This window comes from Schistocerca nitens, chromosome 1 (genome assembly GCF_023898315.1).
Source record: "Schistocerca nitens isolate TAMUIC-IGC-003100 chromosome 1, iqSchNite1.1, whole genome shotgun sequence".
Taxonomy (NCBI): Eukaryota; Metazoa; Arthropoda; class Insecta; order Orthoptera; family Acrididae; genus Schistocerca; species Schistocerca nitens.
In genome coordinates this window covers 63317853-63334795 of record NC_064614.1, presented here as the reverse complement: position 1 = coordinate 63334795, position 16943 = coordinate 63317853, and the positions used below count along the sequence as shown (strand labels likewise).

The 16943-nt window shown below is 43.7% G+C and overlaps 1 protein-coding gene across 4 annotated transcripts in view; it reads right to left on the bottom strand.

Annotated features, from left to right (window-relative positions):
- LOC126241267 (fibrosin-1-like protein) overlaps nucleotides 1–16943 on the bottom strand; it is a 739110-nt gene that overhangs the window by 259562 nt on the left and 462605 nt on the right. For all 4 annotated transcript variants that reach the window (XM_049947992.1, XM_049947994.1, XM_049947995.1 and 1 more), the window contains exons 3-4: nucleotides 11538–11657; nucleotides 6256–6291 (exon numbers count right to left, since the gene is read on the bottom strand). In XM_049947992.1, the coding sequence (XP_049803949.1) occupies nucleotides 6256–6291; nucleotides 11538–11657 (156 nt within the window). The remainder of the gene's footprint in view (nucleotides 1–6255; nucleotides 6292–11537; nucleotides 11658–16943) is intronic.

The window sequence follows — 16943 nt, the reverse complement described above, 5'->3', positions numbered from 1 at the left end:
CATCACGGAGCACATTAAGCGCTGACACAAGATCTATGGCAACTTGTGCTACTTGCCATTACGTAGAGTTGATCACAAAACAGCTTCTTTTATTTCTCTGGACGACTATGTTTCATATGAAGCCGTAAATGTCAGCGGAAAAAAGAAAATTCCTTCACCTGCGTGCCAAGCCATAGAGATCTTATATGCGATTACAGTTGTTTACGCTACAGCTTCTTCATGCTTCAGTGATGCGTCCTTAGGTTTTACCTACAAAGATGTGACTTGTATGTCTCATGCCAGGCTTCTGCCACTTCAACACGGCACTAGGTATACGGTCCGTGAAACACACGTCACTATTTGCTTAAGCTTGGCAGTCTACGGACGGATATCAGACTTAAAATAGAGGTAGTAACACATATTCCGCTAAAAGGAATTCTACTGAGCTTCCAGTAGCTACATCTTTCTGATAACAATAACAATATTCCATAGCATCAGTTTGAAATCCGATAACAATTTACTTTTGCACAATATTTCTCCAATCTTAATGATATTTTAATACTCACCATAAAAAACGTTTCTGAGTGGAAAACTTGTTTATCCTATCTTGTTCTGGACGCCTAGACAACAGTATTAATGGTCATAATTTCATGTAACTTCAACATTTGTGATCGTGATTTAGTCGTAAATCAGCTGTTGCATCGATGCACTGCAAGTTCTCACATTTTGTGTGTGCTGAAGTCGAATGCTACAACATCCACGAATACGTAACTTGAGCTTGTGGGAAACATCATTATCGTTCCTCAATATATCGGCTAAAGTATCGACGTATCGAAGAAAAAGACACTGACTTACCTGTCTATAAAAATAACGGCTCCACACTGTAAATATACTGCCTGTTTTAGACATGTATATTTAAGTACTGATTTATTATTTGATATCCTGTACGTCAACAACCTAGCTGCCGGCCCATCCTCCTTGGAGCAGAATTAAAAGAAAAAACACTTCATCTGAAAATCTGTAAGTTAATAATGGGACTTTGTGCAGATGAAAAGCGTTTATTACAGTACTTTTTTGGTCGACTGTTGCATTGTTCATTAACAATTCTGTACGTAGTGCAAGCATGTTTTTATGCAATATTTCATTCCAGTTAGCCTCTCATACCTTATTTTCTTAAAGTGTCATTGGCTCCATGTCGAAATAAACCTTTTTTCACGCTGATGTAGTAAAATTCCCTAGGGAAGCTAAACGCTGCAGTTTCTGTTGGTCCTACCGAGCGTCGATTTCCACAACATTTCCATTCACTCGTCTCCATCCACCGCAAAGACCAATCTCGTCATTTAGATTTTTATTCAGCATTTTCAGCAACTGTTTTTGAAAAATGCCGATGTGAAGAAATAGCACACTAGTTGCGTTACTTCTTTTTTTTCCACCAATGTAAACAGGCCTTAAATTGTGTACACAGGACTTCACCCTTCTGCCCAAAGAAAAGAGGGTTATATATGGTAAAAGGGAGTAGACAGACAGTAACTTCAAACAGAATCATTTATCGAAACACATTTTTTTTTAGCAAATGCTTCTGGAGTGTGTGACCATGCCGTAATTAATAAAACGCACACTGACGAAGGTTGTCTGCAATAGCAGCCGAAACGTTGGTAGTTTCATTACGTATGACGCGATCACACTGAGAAGAATTAGAAATTAATTTTAGTTGTAAGTCGTGGTAGTTTTAACTACGTCACCCGATTCTCGCTCTTTCGTTCCGTGTGACTATGACACCGATTCCGTAACAATAAAATAGTGTACATGTTGATTCAGTTTAAAAAAAATGGATAGCTAAAACGAGTGTTAAAAACTAAATGCTTCAGTATACAGATATAAACCTCCATGGCGGTACATCCACTTATGCATATTTAGGAGCGAACCCTCACAAATCGCAAACGCTGTAGCACCATAATGGTAATGACGAATTGTGGAGTGCGCCAAATAACCAACGGGCTCACATGAAAATTCATTTATTTTGGAATCGTGTTTACGTCACTGCGATGCGATTACAGTGGCCGGAAAGCCGAGATTGATTTCAAACCGATAATAAAAGTATCTCGGCCGCGCGGTGAAAAGCAGGAATAATATAAAAGCCGCCGTCACAAATATTTTAACAATAGAGCGCTTTGCATTAATTTCAGTCTGTGCCGGAATCCCTCCCCCCTCCATCCAGGCCGGGGTAGAGCGCAAAATTAAAACAGAAAGGCGTCCCTTGCGCGGTCGCGCACAGCCGCAATTTCGTCAAAATTTAATTAATGAAGAGAGAGAGGGGGGGAGGAGAAAAAAACCGCCGTATTTTGCGATGGCTGCGGGACATAAAAACTGCGCGTATACTCGGATATTTGCGAGAGATTATCCCATAATATATTAATATTTAGCTGCCGCAAATTCGTATTTTATTAATGCAGTGAAATGCTCTCTGCACGGAAAGCGGATTTATTGATGATGCTTATCAACGGGTCCGCTGACGCGTATGGGACGCTGTCATGATGCGCAGTTTTTAATTATTGGGGCCAGACGGCAGTGTATTTTGATAATTATCATTGTCTCTGGTGCCCACAAAGCCTCGTGAAGAATGTACAGCCGTCGTGGTTCCCTTGTATTATTATTTTTAATGCTACTACAAACATTAAATATCGTGCCTGCGAACCTATTGCTACAACTGACTATTTCGCCCAGTATACAATGAGATTATTCAAAATTAAATTCAGATTAGAAACTAAAGACATGGTTCTCCAGTTAAAAGTAAAATCACTGCAAATTAAAACTGAGTTAAAAACCGGAATTGAATCCCACTGTCTTGGTGGCCATGTACCAGACAAGCTCGTAACGCCTTAATCCGACTGGAAGGAGACTTGTCCGACTGTTAGATGTAAACAATAATATGTTGTCTCTCTTTCGCGACGAACTGTTTGCATAAAATAAGAGGGGTGTTCAATAGCCATTGCAACAAATTCTTTTCTCGGCAATTACGGTTGGGTAAAATGTAATATTCTCGCTTCAGCTACTAGACTTACCTAAAGTTCCGACAGATCGCGGCGGTATAAGTTGCCTTCAAAGTGACGTCGTACCGGAGGTACGTTCCAGACAGAGTTGTCACTGAGTTTCTTTTGGGGGAGAAACATAGCGTCGCAGATATTCGTAGGCGCAGGCAGACCTGACAGTGAACAAAAGCACGGTGAGTCCTCGGGCGACGCGCCGTCCATCATCGAACAAAGTCGCGCAAACCCCTCCGATGTCCCGCGTGCCGTCCGGCCGCACACAGCTGTGAATCCTGCAGTGTTCGAACGTGCGGACCCTAATACGAGATGCGATGGACCACAATCAAACATCTCGCTGGGCAACAGAACGTCCCCGTTGGTAGTGCTGACAATATCGTCCGCCAATTGGGGTACTCAAAGGTGTGTTCTTCCTCATCTACCCTACAGCCCTGATCTCGCACCTTCCGACTTTCATCTGTTTTGGCGAAAGAAAGAGCCACTCCGAGGGAAGCAGTAGGTTGCTGATGCGAAGGTTATTGACTGCGAGCATTAAAGCTCTCCCGTTATGGTGGCGTAAAAGCTGTCACACTGAACGGAGATTATGTTGAAAAACAGTTTTGCGGACAAAAGAGTGAGGAATAATATTATGTATTGGAATCCTGAATAAAACCATCTGCTTTCAGAAAACAGAAAAAAATCTTACATTACTTATTGAACGTCACTCGTATTTCACAGTGTTATATGGTAGTGCGTCGGAGCAAGCACTAGTTGTTGCAGGGTAACACATATGTGCTGTATTATTTATAAAGATGGAATATCTGTTACGTGATATTTATTCCTTGAGCCAATCTGTGGGTATCATGGTTGATTTGGATTCGGCTAAGGTTCAAATGGCTCTGAGAACTATGGCACTGAACATCTGAGGTCATCAGTCCCCTAAAACTCAGAACTACTTAAACCTAACTAACCTAAGGACATCACACACATCCATGCCCGAGGCAGAAATCGAACCTGCGACCGTAGCGGTCGCGCGGTTCCAGACTGTAGCGCCTAGAACCGCTCGGCCACTCCGGCCGGCAAAATCAGTTGTGATAGGTGAAGATAATGAGAGAGAGGATTTAAGACAGAAGTATGACCTTTATGATCGAGAGACCAAGGGATGAAATAAAAATATTAAATAGTAATAATTGGTTGCCGTCTCTGCACATCACGACCAATTTTTTATGATTCGTAGTGGTCGTAAAGGCAAGCCACGGTGGCAGTGAAGAGAAGTAATTGCTCCTGACGACGAAGATGATGTAGAGGTCGCCAATAGGTCACGTTTTAACTCAAAGTGACTACTGAAATAATACCAGAACATTTTTACTTCAAGGTTAACAACGGAGAGTTCAATTTTAAATTGAAAGTAAAGTAAACATACATCCGGTATGGAAGCATTATGGCTCACAACAAATTGTCCTTTTCGCGCGTCCAATTAAACTGAGCGTCTAGCAGCATTTTGATAAGGAAGACAGTTTTGATTGTCAAAGGAAATTGACCATCGTATAGTACGTCCTACAGTATTTGATTTCAATGAAGGGGACTACTCTTCATTTCGCTGTGGTACTGGTAAAAATCCCTGTCACGTAATTCCTACTGAACGCGATAACCTGCTGCAATGAAAGTAAAGTCACGTCAAGACAAGTCGAGGCGAAAAAGCGCAGGCAGTATATTACAGCACAAGACCAAGAGCCAGTAAACTGCGGCGGACGTGCTCTCAGCTTCCCTCCGTAGTCCGTGGAGCTCATCGGAGGAAGACTCCATCAACCTGAGCGACAGCGCGGCACGGTGAGGGGCGGGGCGGGGCGGGGGCGGGGGGGGGTGGATGAGAGAAGGGGCGTGGTGCCCGCCACGGCTGCCAATTACCCGAGCATTAATTACCTGCGGCGGCGGAAACGGCTGCGGAGCGCTCCCGCGACCGTGGGATATGGATTATGTCCCTCCAGCGTCGCAGGAGTGATAAAATGTTAGCCGGGGTCGTTAATCTGCTAATAGCCGGCTGGCTGGAGCCGTACCATTAGCGCTGCCGCCGCAGATACCGGGCCGTTAAGTGCCCCAAATCTGTTTCGCTGCACGGTCGTGCCGCACGCCCGCAGTCATCGCACGCGCTAATCTTACGGCGGCCTACAAAACACCTCTGCCACTCCAAAGTTTGTTCCCATTTTAATAGCATCTCCTTTTACATATAGCAGATACTTAGACGCAGAGAACTGCAGGATAATCAATCTGGCAGTTCCAAGATTGCTCACTACTACTGTAGAAGAGCAGAGACAGAGGGCCCTGAGGTGGTGGGTATTTCTTTCACTTCTACTTAACTCTTCTTGCTTTCTTCCATTTCTACATCTGTCTTAGAGGACTGACGGTAGGGAGCAGCCATTATCTTACTAGTAACTGTCCTGGCATTCACGTGAGGTAGTTTAGGGAAACAGTATAAATTTTAAATTACGGTACAAATTTTTAACCCGTGGCTCCCCAAAACGATTCCGGTGTTCTAATCATGAAGTCACCTCGCTCGGTACTGCATTTTATATATTGGAAATTAGTGGTTCAAATGGTGCAAATGGCTCTGAGCACTATGGGACTCAACTGCTGTGGTCATAAGTCCCCTAGAACTTAGAACTACTTAAACCTAACTAACCTAAGGACAGCACACAACACCCAGCCATCACGAGGCAGAGACAATCCCTGACCCCGCCGGAAATTAGTGGCAAGGTCTTATGGGACCAAACTGCTGAGGTCATTGGTCCCTAAGCTTACGCACTACTTAATCTACCTTACACTAAGGACAACACACAAACCCATGCCCGAGGGAGGACTCGAACCTCCCACAGGGGGAGCCGCCCGGACCGTGACATGACGCTGCTACCCCGCGCGGCTTTTATATATTAGGAAGTAAATAAAACAAAAGTCCAATGTGAATAGCTTGCCATCAGACCTCTTCTTAAAATCCTACCAGCGTAACGCAACTACTGAGCGGTGAGAAGAACGACACAATACATGAGACTAAGCCCAAGGTGAGACCTGCTATTAATTTGTCTGTCTTGTTTGTGAAGGTACTGTGCTATACAGACTCGTAACAAAGGCTGCGTTCATTATTCACGGTCGGTGTAGTCTACAGGTACGTCAAAAAGACAGCGAACCTCCCTTATTCATTTATGATATAGACAGAAAACATCAACGGACTTGTTAATACACGTGTGTATATACTTACGATATAGCCTTTTCCTGAGCTGCAACGGCTGCTTGCCTGCAACAAAAAGGAAACAATGGAGCAATTAAGGGTATGACTAAATCATAATCTGAACATTATTAAAAAGACTGTACTGTACACAGTAATGGAAAAGTAGCATGCACTGTCACACAGAGCACGACAAGTAGCAGTTTTAATTATTGCCACGAGAAATAAAGTTATATAATTAATTTTTTTTGTTTGCAGATCAACGTCTACAGTCCTAATAAACACTGAAATTTGCGCCTCACAGTTTCGTAGCAAGCAGCCAGAGAAGCCGAAACGAAAAGATGCTACTCATCCATAAAACGAATTACCGTGCGACTCGCATGCAATGCGATAAACACGCGGCTTTCGGGGACCTACACCATCTTTTACATAAAAACAAATATACACATAAGTGATTTTTGGCTCCTCTTCCTCGGTAACCCAATATCCAGTGCACTTCGTTCCCTTCAACTACGATAGGAAGTGTTCTTTGTAACGTTAAAGATGACCTAGGTAGTCTTCACTCCACTCCATCGTTGGCTGATTAATACAGCAATCGGTTTTCATGATTACGCTGAAAACAAAATACTCACGGTTGCAAGTTATTTTTACTTCAAAACAGTTACACTATCTGATGACGTCTAACCAAGGTGAAACGCGTTACTTTCAATTAAAAGTAACACTGCAAGCGTGAATTTTATTTTCATATTTCGATATGACTATCTAGCTCTCCGAGAGCCGTTTATCGCATTCTGTGCGAATGTGGCATGTCGTAAGTTGGGTACACTATCATAATAGTCTACGAGAGACGCAAGCAAGAACAACAACATACCGGACTGAAACAGCTGAACAGATTAGCTGTCACTGAGCACAGTCTCCAATATGGTCATGGAATGAAATCTGATGAGACCAGTATCGTGGGCAAAAGCCATGTTTCTGGGACTGCATAATTAAGATGTTCATGGAAATAAAAAGTCAGAGAACCAAATAAACATGGACGGCTACTTAAATTTTAATAACGCTTGGCGGTCCGCAGTTCATTGGATTACAAACCCGCTGGCCATCACATTCACTAGTGTTGGCAGACGCTGAGAGAATTTTTCGTTTCAGGGAGTATCAGTCCGAGCTCTGAAAGACGAGAGAGCAACAAAGGACGTAGTGGGCGTCGGGAGTCGGACTTAGCTACAAACAATAGTTCATAGTCTGGTTGAAGTCCAGGCAGCGATACGCATGACAGCAAAATTCTAAGCATATGAACATAAATTGAGCTTAAAATGGAAACAACTCGGCAGAACGCACACTATAAGTCAATCGCACCCAGAAAACCAGAGAGATCACAAAACAAAAACCTATTTTCGCCACTTTATTTATTCGTGGTAATAATTACAGCTTTATAAATAACTAAATTACCGATGTGCAGCAGAAGGACAACACGTCCGGCGACCCACTAACAGTCAATCCCGTGACATTCTGCGGCGGGCCGAGAGAAACCTCGCATGCGGTTTACGGTCCACTTTCACGGCTGCCATGGCTAGGAGAGCCTGTTTTCCCTCGTTAGGCGACACTCCAGCCTCAATAAACGATTTCAAAACACCTGGCGGCACCGCTCGCGTGTGTAAAGTGGCTTCTTTACGGCGCCACACGGCCTACTTTGCTTGCCGACTTCCTACTGCCTCGTTAAGTGCTCCGACACTGGAGTTGTACACTCCCCAGCTTCCCTCCGTCATAAAGAAACACGCAGCTGGCTGGCTCGCTTGGTTGATGTCAACACTATTAGTCAAGTCTTTATAGACCCCCTACGGCAGGGAACGTGCTATTATGTATGATCAATTAAATCTGGACAAAAATTAGTGTTTTTCCTTAGGTCAATAAAAAAAGGACAGATTTACGACTGTAAAAACGTAGGATTCTTGTAGTGAAAAGGTAGCAAAAAGTCTTCTTCGATCCCAATTAATGCAAAATTGCATACTTCTAAGATCATCTTTATAACTTTTTAATGTTGCCTATCATTCCTAGATATATAACTTGAAGTTAATTTAAATTTCATTGTCATTTTCAGCGTTTTAAATTCTGACATGTTTGCCTAAACTCAGCTGTCATGCGCTCTTGGAACTTAAGGAAAAGAAGCACTTCCAGCAAAACAATGGTGGCTGTTTGCTCTGACGCTCTCGAAGGCGCGCCCACTAGTGCTTTTGAAATAAGCAACAACTTATAAAAAGGCTTTAAGACAGTAAGAAAGATGGTAAAGCATTTTCAACTGAAAGTTCACTTCTAACTTGAACGCAAAAATAATTACGTCTAAAATGTGACAGAGATGAGATGCGAGATGTGATACTGCGAGAAGAATTTGACAGAGAACTGGAAGACCTAAGTCGAAACGTAGCCCCTGTATGACTGACATTCCTTCACAATTACTTATCTCCTTGAGAGAGCCAGCCATAACAAAAAGAAGATGTATAACAAAACACTCTCATACTTTAAGAAGAATGTAATAATTCCAATTTCAAAGAGAGCAGTTGCTGATAGATGTGAATATTATCGAACTATCAGTTTAGAAAGCCAAAGTTGCAAAATACTAACACGAAATCTTTAAAGAAGAATGGAAAAACTGGTAGAAGCTTGTAAGTAGGCTGTTTATGTTTCCTTATTGGCAACGTTACGTAGCGCTCTGTATGAAAATCACTGGCTGTGCTGTGTGCAGTCTGTGGCTAGTTTGCATTGTTGTCTGCCATTGTAGTGTTGGGCAGCGGCAGCTGGATGTTAACAGCGCGTAGCGTTGCGCAGTTGGAGGTGAGCCGCCAGTAGTGGTGGATGTGGGGAGAGAGATGGCGGAGTTTTGAAATTTGTAAGACTGGATGTCAATTATGACTATTAAGGTAAATAAATTGTTTGTTCTCTATTAAAAATCTTTCATTTGCTAACTATGCCTATCAGTAGTTAGTGCCTTCAGTAGTTTGAATCTTTTATTTAGCTGGCAGTAGTGGCGCTCGCTGTATTGCAGTAGTTCGAGTAACCAAGATTTTTGTGAGGTAAGTGATTTGTGAAACGTATAGGTTAATGTTAGTCAGGGCCATTCTTTTGTAGGGATTCTTGAAAGTCAGATTGCGTTGCGCTAAAAATATTGTGTGTCAGGATAAGCACAGTCTTGTATAATTGTACAAAGGGGACGTTTCAAGCTGACCTCTGGGAAGATCAGTTTGGATTCCGCAGAAATGTAGGAACGCGCACAGCAATATTGATCCTACGACTTAAACTTCACGGTTTGCCAATAATGGACATGGAAGGGCGGTTGAATGCAATGGGCAGTGTCTTAAAAGGAGGACATAAGATGAACACTGACAAAGGCAAAAAAAGGGGTAATGGAATGTAGTCGAATTAAATAAGGTGCTTCTGAGGCAACTGTATTAGTATACGAAACACTAAAGGAAGTACAGCAAGTGAGTTTTGTTATTCGGGCAGCAAAATAACTGATGATGGCAGAAGTTGAGAGGATACAAAATTTAGACTGGAAATGGAAATAAAAACGTTTCTGAAGAAGCGAATTTTGTTAGCACAGAATATAGACTGAAGTGTTAGGAAGTCTTTTTTGAAAGAATTATGTGGAGCGTAGCCTTGTATGGAAGTGAAACACGAACGATGAACAGTTCACACATGAAAAGAATGGAAGGTTTTGAAATGTGATGCTACAGTAGAATACTGAAGATTAGAAAGATCATTAACCAATGAGGAAGTACTGAACAGAATTAAGGATAAAAGAAGTGTGTGGCATAAAATGACTAAAAGAAGAGGTCGGTTGATAGGACCCGTTCTGAGACGTCAAGGGATCACAAAGTTGGTACTGGAGGGAAACGCGCGCGCGCGCGTGTGTGTGTGTGTGTGTGTGTGTGTGTGTGTGTGTGTGTGTGTTGTGGGGGGGGGGGGGGATGGGGTTAAAAATCGTAGAGGGAGACCACGAGATGAATACAGCAAGAAAGCAAAAGGATGTAGGTTGCAGTAGTTACTCGGAGATGAAGAGGCTTGCACAGGAAAGTGTGTCATGGAGAGTTGCATCAAACCAGTCTTCGGACTGAAGGCCACCACCACAACAACAACAACAACAAAATTTTATAGTTACACCAATTTGGGAAGACATTACTTCCGCCTGCCTACGAGTTTAGGGAAGGCGATGAAATAACGATAGGGCTACGGCGAGTGAACTGACAACAGTAATGGCTTAAGAGTAAGTGCGATTACCTCACGAAATCTATTGCAGGGATTTCTATATTCTGTTTATGTGGACACGTTAATAATGACCTGTTTACAGTTTATCCTAGCCAAAGGTCTTGCGTCGTTGAATACACAGACTCTTGTCAGACGACAGAAGTTAAACAATGTTGGGTGGCGCTATTACTTGGATGGTTAACCGCCTGGTTATGCCACGTGCTATTAGTGCTTTACCTTTGCCTTTACGGCAAATAGGAGGAGGGGTAGCTGAGTGAAGTTCCTCAGCACCATACTTTGCCGACAATGCCCTGGATTAAATTCCAAACATCTCCGAGGTGTGACACGAATTGACAGCAAGTGACACTTATTCGTCCGTCGTATGGGGGCTTTAAGCTCGGCTGCCCCTTGGTGCTATTCTAAAGGAGTTGGATAAGTGCCAGCATCTGTTTTCACCCTCTCCCTTCTTTCATCATCCTCCATCGGACAAGAGACCACCCTACACACATCCATTACGGTCACCTACACTTACCAGATATGCTTAAACGCACAACTCACACTTCGCAAAGAGAAGCTGCGACTCCGCGCGAGGGAAAGAAAAACCTTTGCAAGTAAGCGACTGAACCTGCCCTTCGGAGTCTCTCAGCCAACAATGCCGTACGACTTTACTTGTACAAAGCCCTGAACGTAATCTCCATAGCTCTGGTTCGGCCGAAGTCGGTCGACTTCGGGTAACGGATGTTTTGTGCACCGCCGCAGCGTACTCGCGTGCACAGTAGCCATTATCAAGCGATTGTCGTCCCGTGCTGTGCTGTGCCACACTGTGACAAACAGTACACACGCGTATAGTGCCAGCACAGCGCTAGGTAAGAGCAGCTTCTTTCCCCCGCACCGCCACTCTACAGGCGCATGTCAGTGTGCTGAAAACCCGTAGATTTGTTCAGGACGTTGTCAATTAACTACAGAGCTTGTGAATGAAGTAGGAATTCCGCAGATAATGTAGAGCAAGAGCAGAGAGAAATTTTTCAGGCTTTATCGGGCACTGCAGCAGGTGATGTGCACAGTGTGGTACTTACGTCGCTGAGGCGGTCGTGCGAGCTGTCCCTCTCGAGGGGTGCGCACGCCCCGTTGAGGCGCTCCGACGCCCGGCCGCTGTCGTCGCTCGTGCCGGCGTCGTGGTTCAGCGTCACCCCCGCCTGCAACAAGCACCAGCACTAAACTAAGGGGTTCCCTTTTCCTAACAGTTCACTAACGTCATTTTTAACAAAAAGAAGGCTGCAACACGTACTTTGTAATTCATCAGTTGTACACAAAACATATTTTTGTGAATGGGAAATTCCACAAGGTTGAATACTGCGTCCTAATATACGTACACCTGTTGTTGTTGTTGTTGTTGTTGTGGTCTTCAGTCCAGAGACTGGTTTGTTGAAGCTCTCCATGCTACCGTATCCTGTGCAAGCTGTTTCATCTCCCAGTATCTATTACAACCTACATCCTTCTGAATCTGTTTAGTGTATTCATCTCTTGGTCTCTATCTACGATTTTTACCCTCCACGCTGCCTTCCAATATTAAATTGGTGATCCCTTGATGCCTCAGAATATGCCCTACTATTACATACAGTCATATCACCAACTATTTTACATTTCATATCAACACCTCTACCACGGACAAAAATACAAATATTATCATCATACAATAGTTTACAAGACTTCCTTGTCCTAACACACAATGGTTTATCAATAAAGAAATTTGTCGATGTTTCTCCAACACCACGAACTTGAGACATAGTGATCATGAACGTCCGATAACCGAGAACATCACGAGGAGGTACCTGCTCCAAAGACGTAGCTGTAGACTTAGTAGTAGAATCAATACGAATTATTGCAACAGTCAACCAACATTGACAGATTGGATTGTCAGTAACAGAAAAAGTAAAATCAAAACGACCTCCTCGAAAAACAGTCTGTCCTTTCAAGACATCAATCAAAACGGACGAACTGACGTTCATGTTATACTCTGTCTCCACATCCAAAATAGACTTGTAAATAGTAGGCCTCCATCGGAAGACACGATGTACCCTGCGACGATGTACCCTTCTTCTAGTCAAGTTGTGCCACAAATTTCTCTTCTCTCAAATTCTATTCAGTACCTCCTCCTATGTCTACATAAATACTCCGCAAGCCAATGTACCACTTCTAGTCATTTCCTTTCTTGTTCCATTCGCAAACAGTCCGAGGGACAAATGACTGTCTTTAAGCCCCCGTATGAGCCCTAATTTCTCCAATCTTTATCTTCGTGTTCCTTACGCGCAATGTACGATGGCGGCAGTAGAATCATTCGGCAGTCAGCTTAAAATTCCGGTTCTCTAAATTTTCTCAAAAGTGTTTCTCGAAAAAGAACGTCGCCTTCCCTCCAGCGATCCCTTTTAAGTTCCCTAAGCATCTCCGTAACAAAAAAATGGTTCAAATGGCTCTGAGCACTATGGGACTTAACAGCTATGGTCATCAGTCCCCTAGAACTTAGAACTACTTAAACCTAACCTAAGGACATCACACAACACCCAGTCATCACGAGGCAGAGAAAATCCCTGGCCCCGCCGGGAATCGAACCCGGGAACCCGGGCGTGGGAAGCGAGAACGCTACCGCACGACCACGAGCTGCGGACATCATCTCCGTAACACTTCCGTGTTGTTCGAGCCAGTCGGTAACAAATCTATCAGCCCGCTTCTGAATTGCTTCGATGTCCCTCTTCAATTCGACCTGTTTCGGATCCCGAACACTCGAGCAGTATTCAAGAATAGGCCGCATAAGTGTCCTAAATGCGATCTCCTTTACAGGTGAACCACACTTTCCTGAAACTCCCCTCTCATACCCCTACCTTACCACAGTCCTCACATGCTCGTTCCTTTTCGTATCTCTTTGCCACGTTCGCCCCAGATATTTAAACGACGTCATGTCTCAAACACTACACTGCTAGTGCTGTATCCTAACATTACAGGTTTCTTCTCCCAACTCATAAGCATTAACTTTTCCCACATTTAGAGCTATCTGCCATTCATCGCACCAGGTAGAAATTTTGTCTAAGTGATCTTTTATCTTCCACAATCACTCAATTCGACACATTACCGTACACCACGGCATCATCAGCAAACAACGGCAGACTGCTGACCACCCCGCCCGCCAAATCATTTATGTGTATAGAGAACACTGACGGTCCTATCACACTTCCCTGGGGCACTCTTGACGAAACCCTTGTCTCTGATGAACACTTTCATGAGGACTACATACTGGGTACCAATCCTTAAGAAGTCTTCGAGCCACTCACTTATCTGTTAACTTATTCCATCTGCTCGTATTTTCGTTAAAATCTTTCAGTGGAGCACCGTGTCAAATGTTTTCCGAAAGTCTCGAAATATGGATCCTGCCTGTTGTCCTTTATCCGTAGTCCGCAGTACATCATGTGAGGAAACGGTAAACTGATTTCGCACGAGCGATGCTTTCTAAAATCATGCTGCTCGTGCACGTAAGCTTTTCAGTCTCGTGAAAATTTAATATATTCGAATTGAGAGTATGTTCAAGGATTCGGCAGCAAACTGAAATCGGGGATATTGGTCTGTAATTTTGCCGATGCCTTCTTTTACCCTTCTTACATATAGGAGTCACCTGAGCATTTTTCTAATCGCTTGGGACTTAGTGCTGAGCGAAAGATTCGAGATAAATGCAAGCTAGGAAGGGGACAATGCAGTACAGCACTCTCTATAAAATCGAATTGGGATTCCATCCGGACCTGGTGATTGATTTGCTTTTAACTCCTTCAATTGCTTCTCTACGCCAGGGATGCTTATTACCATGTCGTCCTTACAGGAAGGAGTATGTGCGATGGTCCATTGAAGGTATGTTTGTACGATTCTCCTGCGTGAACGATTTCTTGAACACGATATTTAAAACTTCGGCTTTCATTTTGCTATCGTCAACTGACAAACGAGACTGGTCAACAAGGGACTGAATGGAAGCTTTATACCCGCTCTTACTTATTTTAGCAGAGTTGAGAATTCTAAAAGACAAATGAAAAAAAAAGGAGCAAAGTGGCTTGAAAAGCGAGGCAAGTTTGCGACAAATTGCAGCCAATAGTAACGGAAATGATTGTTTTAGTCTATAACCACAACTTATTTATTTCACCTACGAGCTACCGGTTTCGGCACAGAGTACCATCCTTAGGCCGTCCACTGATACGCAGTCGACACGCTCACTTCTTACGCAGATGTGCCGCACTGACACATTGATGGTAATATGTAGCGAGTAGTAAAATAAAATATCACGCTAAGGGATGTAAATGACAACGCTTGTAAATAAGGGCATCTACTCTAAGCAACCCAATACCATTTGGCTCCCATGTTTCATTTGTCGTTGGAACAGGTAGTGTGACTAGGGGGGGGGGGGGGAATAGGGAGAGGGAGGGTGGGGCTGAAAGGGGGAGGGGGAGAGGGGGAGGGATGAGAGAGAGGGGGAGGGGGAGAGAGGGGGGAGTGACAGACCGAGTTACGATATCATGCAAATATCACCGTTATTGCACGAAAACTCAGCATTACGATATACTCGGCTTAAAATGGCGTCCTGCAGTAAACTACAGTAGGTCAGCAACAAAGAAATATTACCCACTATACGTACAGCGCTTCCTACTTAAGTGTGAAGTATCTCCTACGGACCACAGCTACTTCCGTCCAACCACGACTACTTCAACCAATATTCTGCTCCAGCTTGCAATTTTTTTTGAAGTTGTAAAGTAAGATATGTCGTAGCTGTTTCTTATGTCGGTAGGATCAAAGTCGGGCCATCGTTTATTTCGTAGCCTAAGATTAAACTGCAAACGTTTAGCATAATATGCACGGGAAAAACGGTTGAAAATTTAAGTCGACTATTCAGCCTCACACAGCAAGAAAAACTGCAATGGCATCGTTTTTACGAGCTGCCTAAGGAGCCCCTCTCGGTGCCCGCGAAAAAATAAGAAACCGAAACGCAGCGTCGGTTCGTAAAGATAATATTCTATTAGCCAGTGCGTTAGGAGGGTCTAGCGGCGCGGTGCGAGTTTCTCGGCGCCTCCGACTCCGTGCCGGGGGCAAAGGCTCGTTAAAAGCGGCGACGCCGTTACTGCCTGCTCCGTACAGCCGACAAATGGAGCATTGCCATCAGCACACAACAGCTCACGTGGCGCGCGCGCATTTCCTAGATTCCGCCACGGCCGCCGACTGCGCAATGATATAAATGTTAATGCCGGCGGCGGTTTTTATTGTTCAATGCCGGTCGTAAGCACGCAAACTGCTCGCGCCGGCGTGGCGATGAGTCTGTTAGTGGCGTAATGAGCTAACACAATTGCCGTCAGCTCCGAGGGCGGCGGTGCGCTGCCTTCATTAGCAGTAACGTCGGTGCCCTCCAGCGGAAAGGGAAGACGAGACCTGTGGCAGGATAGTCAACGTAATGCCCAAGTGGGCGGCTGGATCACGAGAGAGAGAGAGAGAGAGAGAGAGAGAGAGAGAGAGAGATATTGGGGGGGGGGGGGGGGGGAGAGAGAGAGAAGGCGAAATATTGGGAAAAAACGAGAACATTACATTAGAACTTCATCAACACAATATTATAAACTTGTAATACCAACGAACTTAGCCATTCACGATAAAGGAATTGCTACTATTAACGGAGTACCTACACAATACCAATCAACGTAGATATTTAAGTTAGCACACTACCCAATCTGTGACTGTTGCCTCACTAATGTGCTCATTGTACATACACCAACAAAAGTGATGAATTTAATCCTCAAAGAACGATTATCCCGTGCAATATTTTAAAAATAAAGCATTATTTTCCTCTTTCATTTGTTCAAAATAATGTGGCTTTTATTTGAATGGTGCAGTCATGCAAATATACTTTGCACATTAATTATCTCTCACAGTTCTGCTTTATATTTTGTAATCAAGTCAAACAGCTGTTCTTCTTGTATCGTTATGTGACAGAATTGTATCTGGTGGAACGAGCTTCGTCTAATACCAAACAAATACATTCAAAACCGAGAAAGGAGCGCCATTGACGCCTATTGCAAAGAGAAAGAAATCAGTTCGGCATTTGTACACGTTGGACAGAAGGAAACTTGTACCGTATTCCCAACTTAAAAAAAATCTCCGCTGTTTTCAGACGCAAGATTTGAATACAGGGGGGGAAGGCAGGGAGAATGTTCTAAGTTAGGTTCATTGGAAAAAATGACCAGCTGCTACAGCGTCAGCTTTTGGATACTTTCGGTAGGCGACTTCTGCGGACGAATTATGGGGTGTTAAACAACGGAGAATAAGGATATCTAAATATGACAGTTTTGTCGAATCGGTTGTAACTAACCAAACGATATGCGACAGTACAATGAACAAGATTATATAAATCCCCCCATTCTATGGCCATGGTGCATCAATTGTGATGTTCGCCTTTTTGAGGCATC